The 20,829-nt window shown below is 31.5% G+C and overlaps 2 protein-coding genes across 3 annotated transcripts; one reads left to right on the top strand and one right to left on the bottom strand.

The window, feature by feature from the left end:
- The first annotated feature begins 3,322 nt into the window (after nt 1-3,322).
- On the top strand, nt 3,323-11,491 carry LOC134714914 (uncharacterized). Of its 2 annotated transcripts, none has more exons than XM_063576617.1 (2): nt 3,323-3,816; nt 8,078-11,491. In XM_063576617.1, exon 2 carries the CDS (start codon nt 8,155-8,157, stop codon nt 10,060-10,062), a length of 1,908 nt encoding a protein of 635 aa, XP_063432687.1. In that variant the 5' UTR covers nt 3,323-3,816; nt 8,078-8,154; the 3' UTR covers nt 10,063-11,491. The 2 variants fall into 2 exon arrangements, with proteins under 2 accessions (XP_063432687.1, XP_063432686.1); XM_063576616.1 differs by lacking the exon at nt 3,323-3,816 and adding an exon at nt 6,138-6,285.
- A 5,613-nt stretch (nt 11,492-17,104) lies between these two features.
- On the bottom strand, nt 17,105-19,826 carry LOC134713821 (toll-like receptor 4). Its single transcript, XM_063575098.1, has one exon. It carries the CDS (start codon nt 19,821-19,823, stop codon nt 17,241-17,243), a length of 2,583 nt encoding a protein of 860 aa, XP_063431168.1. The 5' UTR covers nt 19,824-19,826; the 3' UTR covers nt 17,105-17,240.
- Between the last annotated feature and the right edge of the window lie 1,003 nt (nt 19,827-20,829).

Genomic DNA, 20,829 nt, shown 5'->3' with positions numbered 1-20,829 from the left:
CGAAGTTCGACAGAGTCGCTCGGGAAAGATTTTGGATAAGAAAGTTACGGACAGTCTCCCCAGAGGGTATAAATGAAAAAACATAAAACGAGTCCCTTATTTTCCTGTGACCACCTGTTTCAAACAACGCCGGATTTAGTACTGGCTTTACAGTTAGAAATTATTTTTAAAATAACAGTTTAAATTACAGGTTTTCATTGATTCGGGATGATGTATAAGTACGTTGCCACGTTCAATTATTTTACCTCATTATACAAAACTTATTTTTTCAATCATTATTAGACTGCTATTCGTTTGTGAGGCTTAAATATGTAGTTTCTGTTGTAACTGCCCTATCGTTGTCTTATTTATACCATCCTGGATCGGTTAGGACATTTTTGATTTTTTTGTTTGAGGACTGCCCTCAATGCAGTTATGACATCTCAACTGTCACAACCTTTGGAAATCTAGAGTTGTGCCATTTCACATCGTAAATAACTATTTTTATTTTTGGCATATTTCTGTAGTCTTTGCGGTGTGTTTGGAAATTTTAAAATTGTTCCAGCGTTCGCTTAAATTGTATAAATCAAGATTTTGATAGAGTCAATTTGAATTGACATGATTCATTTGTCATTGTGCAATTACCGAAGAAGGATATCTGTTACTCGAAATATCTAATATTTTTATATTTTATAGTTATTTAATGGTGATGTTGTACCCTTTTTGATTGTTATATATATACAACTCGTCTAAACATCAACCCAACAATGTTAGATCTGTAAATTTGCTTTCGCAAATTTTTGGTTCTTGAGTTCCCTCGCCGGGATTCGAACCCATGCTACTGTGATATCGTGACACCAAATCGCCTGCACTGCAGCCGTCCCGGTATATTATATATGTCAAGGGAATCTAAACAGAACACTGTGGTAAAAAAAAAAGATATGAAAATATTCCAAAATTAAGGAGAATATATTAAAATTACTTTAAATAAGGGAAAACTTGATGGAATATCAAATATTAATGTCAATGAAATATCAAAAAATACTTTATTCATTTATTATCTTAATATTTCTCTATGCATATATTTGTTCTTGTGTTTATCAATCCTTGAAATTATGCAAATTATGAAAATATAAAAGACATCAAGCATTCATAGTATTTAGAAATGAAAACAGTGAGAGGGAAGGAAGTGCGTATAAAGGCAACAGCAGTAAACTGACATTCAATTAAATACCCTGCAAGCGAAAATAATACATATTCTTTTTCTGGCTTGCTCACTCCTAAAAATAATTCAAAAGTCAGTAAAATAGAAATCTCGCCTTTTCTTTCTAAATTTTGTGTTTCTCTGGCAATTAAATGGTCTTGAACTGAATTTTAATGTGCGTATTGTTATGCGTTTATTTTTCTACATTGGTTAGAGGTATAGGGGGAGGGTTGAGATCTCACAAAAATGTTTAACCCCGCCGCATTTTTGCGCCTGTCCCAAGTCAGGAGCCTCTGGCCTTTGTTAGTCTTGTATTATTTTTATATTAGTTTCTTGTGTACAATTTGGAAATTAGTATGGCGTTCATTATCACTGAACTAGTATATATTTGTTTAGGGGCCAGCTGAAGGACGCCTCGGGGTGCGGGAATTTCTCGCTACATTGAAGACCTGTTGGTGACCTTCTGCTGTTGTTTTTTATTTGGTCGGGTTGTTGTCTCTTTGATGACACATTCCCCATTTCCATTCTCAATTTTATCATTTACTTTAAGAAAAACATGCATAAAATAAGTTCGCATATTGTAGCCATACTTCAGTTTTATACCATATATTCTAATTTAAACTGTAGACATTTTATGTCATTACACAGATATAAAACTTGAAGCCTGAATACCACAAGTATAAGTTTTGAAAATCATATTTCAGTTATACTACAACAGTGACAATTGAATAGGTAAAGTGAGTGGACAGTATTCAGTTAGACTCTAAATGCATGATTGATTACATATGCATCAATTTTAAAAATACCAACTGGTAAATTAAAATGTCTCAATTGTATAGTCAATTTTAGTATCTGCTTTTATTTTAAATAGGTAAAGGTCAAAGAAAATAGCAACAACTGTAACGTGTTAAAACTTACATAATCATGCCAGACTGTAACAAACATCAACCATTGGATTATGATTGTATGGAATCAAACATTTCTAAGACCATTCCTTCCCTAACCTGGGATATAGTGTAACAACACAGTACAACAAATGATAAAAATTAGTAAAAAGGGGTTCAATCTAATTTTATGGATAATTTGTCCTTAATTCCTCATTTTTTGTAGTAACAGTATGGTGGTGATTAAAGGTACCAGGATTATAATTTTGTATGCCAGTCGCGCGTTTCTTTTACATTTCACTCATCATTGATCTCATATAAAAATATTTATAAATTCAAACAAGTACAAAGTTGAAGAGCATTGAGGACCCACAATTCTAAAAAGTTGTGCCAAATACGACTAATGTTATCTATACCTGGGATAGGAAAATCTTTAGATTTTCGAAAAAATCAAAGTTTTATAACAAGAAAGTTATAAAAATTACCATATAATTGATATTTATGTCAACACCGAAGTGCTGACCACTGGGCTGGTGATACCCTCGGGGACGAAACTTCCACCAGCAGTGGCATCGACCCAGTGATGTAAATAGTTATCAAAGGTACCAGGATTGTACTTTAGTACGCCAGACGCGCGTTTCGTCTACATTTGACTCACCAGTGACGCTCATATCTATAACCTATTTCATGATTTATAACCCACAAAATATAAAATGGTGATAAAACTAAAATGAATGTTCAATATTCTTTAAATGCGGTTATAGTTTAAATCGATGTGAGTGTGGTATCCTTAAGGATAAGAATGGCATGTAACAGTGAATCGGAAGACACAGCTTTGATATATGTGACTTTCCACTAGATATCCAGGTTTATGTGAATCCTCGTCTAAAATGGGTTTCTTGCATATTTTTCTAGTACAAACCTAAGAAAATATGACAGATTTGACTTTGGAACAGCGGCATACTACTGTTGCCATTATTATTGAAAAAAATCCAGTGTAATAAGTCGTTTTGTATATGTAATCGAATCATTGTTTTGATTTACGAATGCAATTAATAATTCATAAACTACACATATATATCATTTCAGCGGGAACATTTTTAACATCCTATTTGAACACATATTTAAAATAATACTATATACAGTTCTTTTAAGTTTAATCATGTTTTAATGAGGTATGTTTTCTCTACTACGCATGACCTGCTTAGCGTTATAGTTTAAGAAGTAGTTCACATCTTAAATATTCAATCGATTCTGTAAAGTCGTGTTTAACTTATTCTACCAATGAAAACTAAAAAGATTAGATAACTGTGAATCAATTTAAACACACTGAAAATTTGTTGATCAATTAATGCAGGAGAATGTCATTTCAATGTCGTACGAAAACGTAAACTTCTTTAGACTTTGTGTAGATGTGTCAACGTAAATTTGTTCCACCTAACAGAAGTTCAACTGGAAACTTAGTTATAAACAATGTCATAATATCTTTTCCTGATGGAACAAATATTCTATACCATTTATTCCGTTAGGAACTTTTCTGTAGAAATAATGTTTCGGAAAATGTTTCTTCTTTTTTGGAACTTATATTAAGAGGAACTTCTATTCCGTGACAGATGGTTGCAAATATTCTGTCTAGAAAGTAAAAAGGATTGATACCTTCTTCATTAATATTTCGTAACGGCAATACAACTTCATTCAATTTCGTTGATAGGAAATTAGAGGAACTATCTGTAGAACAGTCTTAAATGTGTAAGTGGTAACTTTGAATACATCTACATATTATTTTATCGGGCTTCAACTTATGAAGCAAATTTAACTTCAAATCTAGCATGGTTATTTTTGTCAACTTGTCTACATGTCTTTATAATTTAAAAGTCTTCATATACATGTACTACTCAACAAAAGATATGAAACACGACTTTTTTTCTCCATTAAAGATGAAGTTTTTCATTTATGCGACCAATTTTGAAGATGGTTATACTGAATGACCACGGAACTATAAATCCCTAAACAAAAACTTAACTTTTGCTTTCTTGACGTCATCTGGTATTTCATGTGGGGCCGAACTTTGCTTTAACTTATTAAAGCAGTATGTTGGAATACTCAGTTATTGGATTAGATAGGTTGCACTGTATTTTGTTTACATGCCTGGTTTATTTTTAATTTTTAATGTATTTTTCCGCAACCAGTTTTGTCTACATGTCTGTTTTGTAGCTGGATTAATTTTCCTAGCAGATAACAAAAACATCAGGTCGTACTACTGTACAAAAAAACCGATCAACTTTATTAAATAAACTACAATCTTGTTAGCATTTTACCTACAATTTCAAAATTATTTGAAATGGCTATGTCTGACCATTTAATTGAATTCTTTGAAAATATTTCTGATGTTTTACGTGCATTTAGAAAAGGTCATGGATGTCAGGCATCTCACTTGAAGATTGGTTAACCCGCTTGAGTATGGTACATGACATCAATACTTATGGATCTTTAGAAAGCTATTTAATATCTAACACATGCAAAACTTCAGTGAATGACCTGCATATGGCATGTTTTGTCAGTAAAATTACTTTAAAAAAGCAACAGTAGTATATACTACTGTTTAAAAATCCTAAATCGATTAAGAAAAACAAATCCAGGTAACAAATTTAAACATAGAGAATGTTCGCAAAAAAATCTACTAAAGGAGAAAAACAACAGAACAATAGAAACACTGAACTGCGCCAACGTACATAGAAACATACCATTTGCTAACTGCCATATTTCTGACTTGGTAAAGGACATTTTCAGACAAAATGGTTGGTGTAGCTTGGTTTTTTGGCCTGCCTATATATTCGCTTATCTGTCAATGTTAAAAAAAAATTAACTAAAATGACAACATTACGTGAAAGGAATACAAACAAATCCAAGAAAACTCAGCACATATATAATAGTTCATTATAACTTTCAAACCCCAGAATAGCAACGAAATATTTCATTAACGACATCAGAGGAAATGACAAACAGCAACTTATTTTTAAAAATTATCATATAGATCATAGGCAACAAAACTGGGACTGAAATCTAGAAAGCTTGACCAAAGGTTCATTAATAGGACCTTCATTATTTTATATTTTCTGTAAATGACATACTTTATTTAATTCAACATGGGATACTATATAATTGTGCTGTTGATATAACTCTCTATGCCGATGGTAGATTTGAAAGTGTTCTATGTATACATAAAAAATGACGTAATGTTAGAATGTATTGGTATAAAGTCATTACCTGCAGGTAACTCCTGATAGTTTCTAAGTCATTGAAGTTGGAAATAAAACATTTGCAAAGAAGCCCGATTTAAATAAACATTCAGCTAAAATACCATTTGATAAAATTGTAAATCTTTTAGTATCTATAGGGAGTGATATTTGTTATCAACTTAATTTTAATCACCACATCAACAATATTTGTCGAAAAACGTAAAAAAATCAAACTCCTGGTTAAATCAAAAAATGAAAGTCCCTAGTTCAATGACAAAATCGAAAGCTCAAACACATTAAACGAATGGAAAACAACTGTCATATTTTTGACTTAGTACAGGCAATTTTTTAATGAACAAAATGATGGATAGAACCAGATTTTATAGCTAGCTAAACCTCTCACTAGTTTGACAGTCGCTTTTAATTCCTTTTTATTGACAACGATGTGCAAAATATGGCTAAGAATATCTGACTGGGATAAGAAAATCCTTAGTACATATATGTATTTAAAATAATTCATACTTTTGTACACTGGTGACGTAATCATGGGATGAAAAAGATCGACAAAAACAAATCTTTTGTAATACTTTGAATTAATGGCTTAGTTCGTGGCCAAAATAATTAAGAATTTAAAGTTTACAACTATTTTAATATAAGCGTCACTATGAGTCTTATGTAGACGAAACGCGCGTCTGGCGTATTAAATCATAATCCTGGTACCTTTGACACCATTAAAATTAAGAGGTCAGTTTATCAAAAACCAACTTAAAGATTATTATATTTTAAAACCTAATCTGGTAAGCATAAAAGAAAAAAATCATTAAATAAAGATATAGAGAAGGTGTTAACAATTTTAAGTATTTACTACGTATAAATCTTGAGGACTATAAACGCAAGGAAAAGATAAATTATACAAAACAAAAATTAAAGCTGTATTAAGAGTATTTGCTGTACAATAATTGCATTGCAACAACTACATGTAAGTATTAATTTGATTCATATTGTAATAAGACGTGGCTGTAATAAATATGCCACATTTGATTACACAAAGGAAATGTTTATTAAAACATAAAACCGATGAAAATATGTGTGTTTGCTCAAGTAATTATCTATAAAATTTTAAAACAATAATCTTTGTTTGATGGTATAAGACGTGTCACGTATTTTGTTATCCAACACACATGTATTTATTATTTTTAATGTTATATTTGTTATACTGATCGGATATTGTCAAATGTCGTATAGTTTGTAGTTGTAATTCTTACTTTTTCTGTTCTATTAGTGTTTGAGGGTAATGATAATTAATCACCCAGTTCATTTATAAGGTTTTAGTTTGGGGCTACTAAAAGTTACACGATGTATTTGGTTTACAGTCTGAATGAGAAGAAATACCAACATAACTAGATAATACAATTAATTGTCTAATTTTTAACACAATTTTAGTATTTTCATTGTAATAAAATACATGTTATATCATTATTACAAACCTAATCGTCAACTTTGTCCTATTTTTCGGAAAATTTAAGCTATTTACCTGTGACGTCACTTTTGTGCGTCGATCTATTCAGCTATAAACATACATTGCGTGATTCGACTGTGCTGTTTTATGTGTTCATCTAGACTGTTTTATGTACTCGTTTTAATTCTGTAGTTTGTCACGTAATATGATTGACCATATAATTGATATGCATGTCGGTGTTATAAATTTACTGTTTGCAAAAGTATGAATTATTTTAAATACATATATGTACTAAGGATTTTCTTATTCCAGTCAGATATTCTTAGCCATATTTTGCACAACTTTTTGGAATTTTTGGTCATCAATACTCTTTATCGTTGTTTTGCTTTCTTTAGTATTTTGACCTGAGCGTCACTGATGAGTCTTGTGTAGACGAAACACGCGTCTGGCGTGTTTAATTATAAGCCTGGTAACATTAATAACTATTAAAAGGTGGTAATTTTCTATTGTCTTGCTTATTTATCTGTCCTATATGTTCTACCATTTATTTGTATTGTAGTTCTCTCATGTAATGTTGTCATTTAAGTGGTATATTGAACATTGAAATAAAAACCAGTTCAACTTACCATTTCGCTTTCAAATGTCTTGTACCAAGACAAAATAATAACTATTGTAACCTTATAGTTCGTTAGTTGTGTTATATTGTCTCTTTTGTTGTTGCTATAAAGTATTTCTCTTGTTTCGTTGTTCTCCTTTTAAATTTGATGTGTTTCCCTCAGTTTTAGTTTGTAACCCGGATTTGTTTTTATTCAATCGATTTATGAATTTCAAACAGCGATACCCTATTGTTGCTTTTATTTAATGGTCTAGTTCGGCCGCTTAATTGACATGTTGACCGTTATGAATATACATGTACGTGTCACAGATGACAGTTCACTCGTTTAGTAAACAATGCCTTGCTCTGTTTTGTCATACATTGTATGACGTACCACCAACTGCTTATTAGCACTGACTTTTAACTTGATTGTCTTGGATACCACGAATATGAGCAAGAAATAAAGTAGGAATTGACTAACCCCTTGTATGGCTCATTTAATGCAAAAGTAAAACAAGTCTACTTCTTAATTTTGTTGAGTTAAAATGATAAGGGAAACAATCCTGCGAAACTTATTTACATTTTACTGAAATCATAACGTTGCATACTTTATTAATTATCCTTTCCATTAAACCTTTCCTAGTTTAACATGTGAAGAAAATCCAGTTAAATTCAATCTAAAAAGCTATATCTTCACACTTTTATTTCTTTTTGCAGATGAATAACATCTTCTTGTGTTGAATAAGAGAAGAGCATATTTAGCCAGGATTTTTATTGGTTTCTACGTATACACCATGAGAGCTTTAAAGATAAATAACTGCACGCGACGAAAGCAAGTGCTTCTTTTGCTTTGTTGCTTAGTTATTTTATACGGATTCAAGTTGCATGTAGAAAACGATGTTCAGTTTAATTTCATTAATATAAATACAAACGAGAAATGTGAAATTCCAAAAGTAAATCCTTTCGATGAATCGATATTGCCGTTCTTTTGGAAACCTAATCCTATTGTTTGTGCCGAAAACACTGAATTAGTTTATATTGATGACGATGAGATGATACATATATACAAAAATCGAACAAAAGGAAAACATATTGAATGCTATTATCAAAGTGTCATTCGAAAAGAACAAAGCGATGACGAAGTTTTGTTCGGTACTTCAGTATGGTTCAATGTGTCAAGTAGTGCTAAGATGGAATCTGATTTTGCAAAGGTAGTATGTGTCTTTGAAGGAAAAAATATCTATGAACGATTACATTACCATATAAAGCAAAAACAAAAATATTTTAAGTCGGATAATGATAGCTTTAGTGTTCTGATATTTGGAATAGACAGTATGTCAAGACTTGCTGCTATTCGTGAACTTCCAAAAACACTAACATATCTTGAAAAAACACTTGGCGCTTATGTTTTTAATGGTTATACTAAAGTTGGCGGTAATACATTTCCTAACCTTATGGCATTTTTAACTGGCAATTATAGTGTACCATTCAACAAGAAAAAGTTTTTTGACAATCAACCATTTGTTTGGAAGAAATTTTCAGAACAAGGCGCAGCAACGATGTATTCTGAGGATTATCCTAGACTTTCAACGTTCAATTATGTAGCTCGTGGATTTAATGAATCTCCAGGGGAACATTACCTTCGGCCATTTTATCTTGCAATAAATTCCGAGCGAAAATACCAGGCAAAAATCACTAAGATGTTTATGACTTTAGAAAATAATGATATTAATCTAGGAGGTACATCCGCTCTTTGTTATGGTGCTAGTCCGAGGCATGTCATTCAAATAGATTATTTTAAACGTTTTTTGAAGAAGTACAAAAACAACAGGAAGTTTGCGATGTCCTGGTTGAATGAGATAGGACACGATTTTACGAATTTTCTGAAGTTAGGAGATGCTGATTTTTATAATTTTCTAATCTTTTTGAAAGAAGGTGGCCACCTGAAAAGGTCTATTTTGTTTTTTATGAGTGACCATGGGACAATGAGTGATAAGATAAGGAATACACCGATTGGTCGTATAGAAGCAAAACTTCCTTTCTTTTCTATAGTTCTGCCTACAATTTTGAAGACAAAATATCCTCATATAGATCACAATTTGCAAACTAATATCAATCGTCTGACGTCACCATTAGATCTCCATAAAACCTTAATTGATATAGCGACCAATAGTTACAACCCTCAACAAAAGGGTAAAGAAGCAATTAAATATTCTGGAATTAGTCTATTTAATGAAATTCCAAAAGACAGGACTTGTGCCAATGCACTTATTCCCGAATCAAGCTGTGCATGCTATACATCGGAAGCTATTCCTACATATAATGCTGTTATTCAAAATATTACGAGGTTCGTCGTAGAAACGATTAACAGGTATTTGAAATATCATCGATCAAAGTGTGCTTTACTTATCTTGAAAAAGATTCATGATGCCAAATTAATTCATTCTAATCTAAAACAATTAGAACCAGGAAAGAAGAAAGTTCTTTGGCAATATTTGTACAAACCCACGTTAGACAAGAAGCAACGTTATTTTATTATATTTGAAGTGATGCCAAGCGAGGGAATATTTGAAGTCACTACAGAGATCACTCAAACAAACAACTTTATTATCTTAGATAAAATAATCCGAGCAAATATATACGGGAATCAGTCTGCTTGTATTGATGATAGGGATTTAAAACCATATTGCTATTGTAAATAATCAACGCAAGGGGTACACTCGTAACGTTTATTAACAAAAATAACGGAGCGTCTGAAACAATATTACAAACATCATGAAGCACAAAACAATATAGCATGACTTGAGATTTAAGTAAGAACTCCAAAAGATTGAGAGAGAAAAAATAAAAACCAGACAACTTTGCCTGAGATTTGAGGTAGAACTCCAAAAAGACTGAAGAAAGAAATCAGAATTATACTTTGTCACTGGAGATCATAATTAGAACTTTAATTGACTAAAGAAAACGAAAAACAGACACCGTCACTTAAGATCAAAGTTAGAAGTCCGAAAGACCGAAAAATAACAATAACAATCAGACACCGTCAGTTTAGATAAGATAAGAGTTAGAATTTTAAAAGACGAATTCAGAAAACTACTAGCAGACATCGTCACTTGAGATTATAATTAAAACTCGAAAAGAATATGGGGGAAAACCATGCACCGACGATCAAAAGCTCTTTACAATGAAAACAATAGTATTGCAATAAAAAACACGCCGGTAGGTTCTACTAGAAGGATCGACTGAGATTAAGAGAAAGGAATTTGGAATGCCACTGTATTTAAAAGAGGAAATGCAAACTCGCCTTTCAAAATGAGTAAGCTCAGACCTTTCAAGTAAAACAAAAACGTAAAATCACAAAAATACTGAACTCCGAGGACAATTCAATCGGAAAGCTCCTAATTGCATAGCAAAATCAATGGCCAAAACAAATCAAACGAATGGACACTATTGTCATATTCCTGACTTGGTACAGGCATTTTCAAAGGTAGAAAATGGTGGATTGAACCTGGTTTTTCAGCGCTAAACCTTTCACTTGTACGACAGTCGCGTCAAATGTAATGATATTGATAATGATGCGTGAACAAAAGAAAAAGACACAATCGGTAAAAATTTCACAAAAAACGATAGGAAGTCAAATTACGTAGGTCAAATTCGTCAAAAACATTATGACAAATAAAGGCAACAGTAGTATACCGCTGTTCGAAAATTTTTTGCTTTCATTTCCAAGTTTACTATCCACTGATATGACCGCTATGGATGGTGAACTGTGACATTGGTAAGATTCGTTAAATGTTGAGATTCTGTTTCGTGTGATAAATTGTGATTACACTTTTGATAAATAGTACTAAGTTAATGAAAAATAGTTTTACATTTATAAAGATCAGATGATTTAGTAAATTATTTATTAAAAATTTACTGTTGTTATCTTCCTTTCTATCATATAACATTGGAGAGAAATATTGCGGGACATGATTAGATCGCAAATAATAATTTCACATTTGTTTTTCTCTGTTTTATCCCTAATTTTAAAATGAGTCCGATCGTACTTTTATTATGTTATTTCTAAGTAGAAATATCTAAATTGCTTTTAAATACGGATTCAGAAAACCTATCAATTGGTTTTGAAATAGCCCAGTCAAACTAAGATTTAACCTCAAACTTATTGCAACAGAAAATGTTTTAGTTCTAATCTATAGCATTATACCCTTCATATACACAGAAAAAAGTCGAATAAAATCTAACTTAAGAAAAACTCAAAATCAGCATTTTTAATTTCCTATGGAAATTAACATTTGAAGGGGAGATAACTCTTGCAAAGATGTGCCTTTTTTGGTCAGTTTCTGGTTGTTTGTCTTGAAATCTATGTAAAGTATGATACTTTGATGGGGTTATAAGTTTGTATATGACTGAATTATATAATCTGTTGGTCATGAATTGTACAAAATTGAAGTGTCATGGGTAGTTTTATTTTTTTCGTGCATTTTTCATTAAAGAAATTGCAAATTTGAAGCTTTGTGAACATTTTGAAAAAATAATGTGAAAATTTGGTATTGGTTATATCTGTATATTATATTATTTCAGCAACTTACTTATCTAAAGAAACTTTAAACCACAAAAAGAAGAATACATGCTTAAATATTTTTGTTAAATTTGAGATCCTTTACCTTGAGACGTTGAAAAATTCAATAAATGGTCAACTAATGAATTACGAAATCTAGATTATAGCTTGTTGAAAGATACGAAAACACCTTTAGATTTGTTTGGCATACTCTAAAGACTGCTAAAAAGTCAAGAAGCAATACATTCTGAAGATTAGAAGTGTTAAAGTTATAATTTTGTATCAATTTTTATTGATATTTCTGCCGTTTTTGCAAGAGTTATCTTCCTTTTCACTGCAAATCTCCATAGGAATTCTGAATGATGATTTTTGTAGTTTTCCTCAAATTAGATTGTATGGGACTTTTTTTTTTGTATATTTGGGGTATAACGCTAAAGGTTAAAACTTAAAAATCTTCAGTTGCAACTACTTTCAGGTTAGAGTAAAATTTATGCTAGATTAACTGGACTAAAAAGTAAAATCACAAAAATACTGAACTCAGAGGAAAATCAATTTGGCAATTAATCACATGGCAAAATCAAAAAACAAAACGCATCAAAAACGAATGGAGAAGAACTGTCATATTCCTGACTTGGTACAGGCATTTTCAAATGTAGAAAATGGTGGATTAAACCTGGTTCTATAGCGCTAACCCTCTCACTTTAATAACAGTCTCATCAAATTCCGTTACATTTACATGATGCGTTAAATAAACAGTCACAATCAATAAAATAGTCAAAATATGGGAACATCAGTCATCATCGTATAACAATTTAACAGGACACAACAACATCTACTATCTACGAACACATGGATTGATTTGAGTGTCTGACGTCAGAAAAATTATATACGTCACATAAATTTGTCGTTCAATGTGCATACAATAGTTATCAAAAGTACCTGGATTATAAACAATTTTAAATTTTACATAGGCAATGAGCGCAGACAGGGTTAAAAAATCAAAAGTATGTAAGAATAAATTACAGAAATCAAACTAGTCCAAAAGTTATACATAGAATTTATGAGAATCCAAAACTTTTAAAAGGAACAATTTAACAGGACACAAAAACCTATCCACGAACACATGGATCTACTTGAGTGTCCGACGTCAGAAAAATTATATACGTCACATAAATTTGTCGTTCAATGTGCATACAAACAATTTTAAAATTTACATAGGCAATGTACGCATACAGGGTTAAAAAATCAAAAGTATGTAAGAATAAATTACAGAAATAGACCGAGATTCAAACTAGTCCAAAAATTATACATAGAATATATGAGAATCCAAAACTTTTTAAAGGGAACAATTTAACAGGACACAATAACATCTACTGTCTAAGAACACATGGATTGATTTGAGTGTCTGACGTTAGAAAAATTATATACGTCACATAAATTTGTTGTTCAATGTGCATACAAACAATTTTAAAAAATTTTTTCATAGGCAATGTACGCATACAGAGTTAAAAAATCAAAAGTATGTAAGAATAAATTACAGAAATAGACCGAGATTCAAACTAGTTCAAAAGTTATACATAGAATTTATGAGAATCCAAAAATTGTCAATTCCACTACGCCATTGATTGATTTTGACGTTTGTGGTTCAACGTATATAGTAATTCATAATAGAAATATATCATAATGACATATTATAGACAAATATCATACTGACGGGATCTTTTAAAGTACAGAGTCACGTTATAAGCACAAAAGAAATACAAAGAGTCACATATACAAAACAAATCACCCAAAAAATGAAAGCCAATACAAACACATTGACGAGATGTATAAGTACCGAGCCACGTCAAACGGATATCACATAAAACCATTCAACAGTAAAAGTAATCTTAATAATAGAACAAAAACAAATAAAAGAACAATAAAACATGTTGTTAAGATGATACATAACATCAGTACGCAGAATCTATACATCAAGACCATCGTGTATTATTTGAGAAGTTGATACGGAATATTTATCAACAAGGTCTTGGTACCTTCCGATGAACTTTTTTAGAAAAAGGACGAGACGTTCTTTGACATACCCCTGGTTCATCAACTTTCTACTCAGACACTGATGACGTTTTACAAAGTCTGAGTAGGAGCTGCAAGCTCTTGAATATCGAATAAGTTGGGAAATATATATCCCATATGCAGGTGAAGTTGGTATATTGCTACTAAGGTGGGGGAAATTTATAATTTCGAAATTAAAATCGTCTCGTTTGTCATAGATTCTGGTACTGAGATGACTGTGTAAGTCAAATTCGAGATATAAGTCTAAAAATGAGGCGGAGGAAGCCGTGTCTGTTGTTTCTTTAATCTCGAGTTCTGGGGGATATATTAATGGAACCCAATCAGAAAAGTTCGGATTGTTTAAGGAAAGAACATCATCAATATATCTGAAAGTGAAATTAAATAATCTGGCTTCTTTGATCCTCTTGTTTTTGACAAGTGTCTGGAGGAACTCCGATTCATATGAAAATAAGAAGAGGTCGGCAAGAAGAGGCGCACAGTTTGTTCCCATAGGAATGCCGACAACTTGTTGGAAAAGTCTACCTCCAAACTCAACAAATATGTTGTCGATAAGAAACTCCAGCATACTGACTACTTGTTCTTCTGTGTAGCATGATTTACCTTTTTGTTTGTCACTATTAACGAAATATGCTTTATGAAATCCCAAAGTAATAAATTTATAGCGTATGCTACCATTTTTATGTTGAAAGGCATTGTGGATAATTTCTTTTAGGCGATTTTTCAATTTTACATGGGGAATGGTGGTATACAGGGTTGAAAAATCAAAAGTTTTGATGGAACTTATTTCAGAAAAAGACGTTTCAAAATATACGAAACTTGCAAGTCATTGATTGGTATTGACTTGAGATATCCTAGCGAGTTTGCAAACTATTTATAGTATGCAACTGTTTTGTATTGTACTGGTACAATAGCAATTCGTTGTGAACTTGACATCAAATATTTTATGTTATATGAAGTAGCTAATGACAATTAGGTGGTAAAAAGAGTTGAAATTCCATAACAACCATCATGCTTAAGAGAATGTTTATCCCTTATATGTTTTATTTTTGTATAGTTATTTGATTTTTTCTTTATGTTCTATAAAAGGTCGACAGAACAATTTTATTTTACGAGTAAACTAGAATCTTTATTTTAATTTTTTTGTGTGTTTTAAAATTCAACTGTAAGTCAATTTCAATCACAAATTAGTTTAGGGTGGTTAATTTGCTTCGGGGCAGTTGTAACTCGTTCATAGAAATTCTTTGTTTTGAACTGTATTTATAGGTTAGACAATACTTGGTCATGTTTTATGAAGATTTAAGCCCAAGGCGAAGCCGAGGGCTTAACTCTTCATAAAACATGACCAAGTATTGTCTGGCCAATTTAGAACATATTCACAACTTCGAGTGACCTTACAAAATTATCCTTTCCCATTGTTATAGTAAAACCTAAATAAGAGTTCACTTTTTATAATGAACTAAAATAGAAAACATAGGTAATGATTATTTCAATGGATGAAATGAAATAGCACTGACATAGTTTGTGAAGGATAAATTGTTTTCTTCTGCTTCAGGTAAAATTTAATACTTTAACATGTATATGTTTAGACTTTTTATTTTTATTTTAAACAGCAATACAATGTTATATAAATTCCCTTTGTAAAATTTAATTTTTTTATAAATATAAAACTCTCTGTATGAATATTTGAATTCAGACCATTCAACATTAAATGCTTACTTTTGAATAATAAATTTAAATGTATTGTGTTCCTCTAAAAACAATCCTTTTCTTTTATATATCAGCAGTCTGGCATTGTGTTTTTTTGAAAGAAAAAGAAAATAATTCCCTCAAATGTAAGGTATATGAATTCAATAAGTATCATTTTATTTATCCTTACCAATTTGTGTTTTTTGTGTATTCTATATATGTGTACCATAAGAAAATGTATGAAATTTTCCAAAATTCAAAATATGTTTAATCTGTGCTCTTTCGTCTTTAATCAGTAGGCTATTTTCCCAAGGAAAATGCCTGAGGGGATTGTACACTTCGTTAGTGCAGCTATTAAGAGTTCACTTTCATTATTAACTGACAATGAAAAGCCATTCATGTATAGCATTTCATAGTGCATGGAAAACCATGTACTATGAAAATAAGAGGGCAAAAAACCAAAACTAGTTATTCAGTTAAACGAACTTTTAATAAAAGTATGATCAAGTTTTATAGATCAATAGAAACATTTTACCTGTAGAGTTTATTGATACTCAGATTTAAATTAAATGTTTTTGCTTTTCTTTAAACAGTTGCCTGTACTTGTGGTGTGTATAAAGTAATATAACAAAAACACCGAACTCCGAGCAGAAATTCAAAACGGAAGGTCCCTAATCAAATGCTAAAATGAAAAGGCTCAGACACATCAAACGAATGAGTATCAACTGTCATATTCCTGACATGGTACAGGCATGTTCTTATATAGAAAATGATGGACAAAACATGGTTTTATAACTAGCTAAACCTCTTCATTATATGATAATGTGTATGATTTCGTACATCGATGAAGTAATATGCGAAATTTCTTAATTAAGATTGGAAAAATAACTCAGATGAAGAAAAGATATTAGGTTGTTACAGGGTATGTTAGCCTTGCAAAACGTAGCATACCTATCGCACCAGAAACGTGTTGTAAAGATTGGTTGAACGAAGCAAGGAATATTGTATTCTTCGTTCAGACATGAATGCATACATATATATGTATATGTGTATACAACCATGACGGTCAAACAAACACCCCGCAGCAATTCATTAATGCCAGATAAGAGATGTACGTGTAATTATATATATATATTTACGGGCGTGTCTTTGTCGGCATTTGTTCACGCCTGGGTAAAACGTTTGTATATAGATGTATTGAAACAAATGTCAAACACTCAATTTTATTTCACTATCTGAAAAATGATAAAAATGTAGTGAACTTTGACGCGATATTTTATTTTATCAGTCTGATTTTATTCACATAGATATAGGAAGATGTGGTGTGAGTGCCAATGAGACAACTCTCCATCCAAAAAACAATTTAAAAATTAAACCATTTACAGTTTACATACTTTAGAATAATTGTAAAAGCAGCCTTTTTCTACGATCTTTCTATCTTTTCATTTAAATGACAGACTAATAAACTGGAACCCCAAGTTCAATATATTATAATGTTCACATTCAAATAGTCCATTCTTGATGAATTATAACTATTTTTCGTACACATGCATACTGACGTCACGACAAAACTTCTGTTAATTTATTCCAGAAAACCTCGTTACCGTATTCATCATGAGGATACTCTATATATGACTGTGACTGTACTTGTTCTAACACCATAAGTGGTAAATCTTTAGGCGACAACTCCTCAAGGAAAACAAGAAACAAAATATTTTCTTTATTTCTAGAGTAAATGCTTTCTATTCTGGCCATGTTATATTCAAACATACACCAATAAGACTTTAAAAACTGTTGTGACATTATGATAACAACTTTACGACTGTCGTGAATGGCGGTCGTAATGTTCGCAGCTATATCGTTCCCAGGGAGGAAATCTCTTTTATGCAAACACAGGTTTAATCCAGATTCATCTTCAAGCTTCTTTAGAAACTGCTCATGGACAAAGAATCTGTCATTATCAGCATATGATATGAAGGCATCGTACGCATATATTCGTTCGTTTTCCGCAGATGTGTTTGATTGTTGACCATGATACTTGTTTTTCACCATGTAATACATATACCTCAATTTCCAGCGATATCTATAAATTATTCCCCATGAAATTATTGCAAGAAGCAACAATATGGCGACTGCTGTTCCAATGATTAAGGAAGTGAAAGATGAACATTCTTTTTTTAGTTTTTCATACATTCGGGAAGGGTTTTGAATGAAAATCTTTTCTCCGTTTGACAGTTTACATTGATATTCTCTTTGGTTATGTAACTTAATGGCTGTCTGGAACATCCATTTTACAAATCCTATAGTTTCACACGTACATTTGAGAGGATTACCTGTTAAGTCCAATACTAATTTTATATTAGTATGCACCATCTTGTCAAGATGGTTCCGAATGTCTTTCGATAAGGTCGATAGTCTGTTGTACGATAAATCAAGATGCCGTAAATGAATCATATGGCTAATTTTGAATGAAATTTCATCTAACATGTTTCCAGAAAGGGATAATTTTTTCAACAAGACTTGTGAATTGAAAAACTTGTACGGTAAGCTAGGTATTCTATTATATGCCAAGTTTATTTCCTCTAGCTTATTGAGATATTGTAATATTTCTCCATTATCGTCCTCAGGTAGGACGAAACCAAGTAAATTATTGTCTACATGCAGTATTTGTAGATTTGGTGTACTCATGAAGAATACGTTCGATACGTATGAACACAAGTTGTTTGATAAATTGAGAAATCGCAAATGATTCAAATGTAACACAGGTCCTATCCAGGAATAGAAAATATTAGAACTACCGTCTATATATTCAACAGTGTTGTCTGAAAATCGTAAATTCGGTATTTCGTATCGAAGTAGACACTGGCGGTAAATCAATGTTTTTAAGAGCCTAGGAATAGGAAAAAATTTCGTATGGTCAAGTGATTCAAAATCATGTTTTTGGAGTTTACCGTCATTGTTCAACTTACTAACCGTATAATTTGTTTGTTGTTTTTCTGAACGATGGAATGATTGAATGTCGAATGTAAATATTTCGTCCTGTTGTTGACGTTGATTGACTGCTGGTTCTTCATATTGTTGTTCACATGTCTCCTCTTTATCAGGCATATGGGTATTAAATAGTAGTGAAAAGTTAGCAAAATAAATTGGCATTAAGAAAAACTCTGATATGTAATCCCCATACGAAAATACATTATCTGACATATACAATCTTCGGAGTGTATAAGGAAGCATTGGTATCACGCCTTTTTCTACTTGTTGAATCCTGTTACTATCTACATGCAGCTCTGTAATGTGTGTATGTCGTAAATAACGAACGTGAGATTTCTTTAGTTTTGTGTTCATTTCAAACGTTTTATGAATCTTATTTATCTTCAGAATATTAATAGATGAATGTGGCAAATCGTACGTCACATTTACAAATCCACTGAACTTGAGGCATGTATTAAACGATAGATCTAAAGCTAATAAGCTTCTCATATGGCTAAAGGTACCTTTGTAAACACGGTTGATTTTACATGCAGATAATTTAAGATCATTTAATCCGGGTAAATATCTAAATGTGTCTGGAGTCAGCTTTCTGATTTCACACTTCCCCGATTCCCCAGAAATGTCTAGAGATGTTAAACTGGCGAGTTCAACTGGAAGTTGAATCGTATTAAAGAAGTCAATTCTGAGTGATGAAAGATTGGACAAGTATGTAAAATTTAAATTCGTAAAGTTTAATGTGTTATTTTTCAGGTCGAGGTATCGAAGTTTTGGTAGGAATCGGAATGTTTCGGCGGATACCATGGAAATGTTGTTATTGTCTACTTTTATACTGTTAATTTCGGAAGCACCTGAAAATGCATGACTGTTTAAGCGGTTCAAACCGTTGTGAGATAATGAAATGTTACGTAGAATATTATTCATAGCGAAATGAAAGTCTGGAATTGTGGTAATCATATTGAAACTTAAATCTATACTCGTTACGTTTTTAGGAAAGACAGGAATATATCTGATTGCACGGTTAGAACAATCGACTTTATACAGTGATGATCCAGGAGGTAAAATGCAATAACATCTTGTATCAAATACACATCGACGAGATTCACATACACGTGTTGAGATGAATACAAATATTACAGAGGCAAAGATGAACATGATATTCCTAGAAGAAAAGACAAAAGACAATTCAGTACGACAAAATAAGACTACATGACATAACAATTAAAATTACAAATATTTCCTGGCAAATCATAAGCTTTTTTTAAAGGCTCCTTTCTACAAAATTGACTCCATTCAGTAGAACCCGAAAAGAATAGAATGAAATGCTACAAGTTATAAACATACACAAAAAAGCAAATTAATATGCTTTAAAATTCCGTAATGATTTATCTTAAATTACAAGTAACTTGCCTTCAAACTTTTTACATCTGAGCATAGTTTTGTGTGGACGTAGCGCGCGTCTGGCGTATAAAAATATTTGTTAACCTGTTACCTTTTGATGGCTATTATTTGTTTAATTGTTTCTCTATCCTATATTTTCTGCCATTCATCTGTTTACTTATTGTAACCCTGTCTAGTAATGTTGTCATTTTAATGTTATAATTAACACTGCCATTAAAGCGAGAGGTTTGGCATGTCACAAAACCAAGTTCAACCAACAATTGTTTCATAAACTGCCCTTTACCAAGTCAGGAAAATAGCCATTGTAACATTATACTATAGTTCGCTTCTGTGTGTTACATTTCGGTGTTTTGTCGTAGTTCTCTTATATTTGATACGTTTTCCTTCAGTTCTAGTTTGTAACCGGGATTTGTTTTTTCTCTATCGATTTATGAATTTTGAATAGCGGTATACTGCTGTTGCATTTATTTATATTGATATATGTTTGATTATTATCTCTCTTTTTTATAGATATATTTGAAAAAAGATATGCAGCGGAATTTGAAATTTTTTTTACCCGGTCTAAAGCTTACCAAACATCTAAACAGACATATTCAGTAGGAATATAAACATTCTCGTTTAGGAAAAGAACTACGTAGATTATAGTTTTCATTTAGAATGCTATAAATTTAAGCACTAGGTACAGATGAGATATTATTTTTTTTATATCCTTAAAATATTAAGGTGTCTCGGCAGATGCAGAATTAAATCAAAAAAATCA

The sequence above is a fragment of the Mytilus trossulus genome, chromosome 4, assembly GCF_036588685.1.
Source record: "Mytilus trossulus isolate FHL-02 chromosome 4, PNRI_Mtr1.1.1.hap1, whole genome shotgun sequence".
NCBI lineage: Eukaryota > Metazoa > Mollusca > Bivalvia > Mytilida > Mytilidae > Mytilus > Mytilus trossulus.
This window is presented reverse-complemented; position numbering and strand designations above follow the sequence as displayed.

Bases quoted from the DNA above. Each gene is read 5' to 3' on its own strand.
- LOC134714914 (XM_063576617.1), top strand. From the start codon at position 8,155: ATGAGAGCTTTAAAGATAAATAACTGCACGCGACGAAAGCAAGTGCTT.
- LOC134713821 (XM_063575098.1), bottom strand. From the start codon at position 19,823: ATGTTCATCTTTGCCTCTGTAATATTTGTATTCATCTCAACACGTGTA.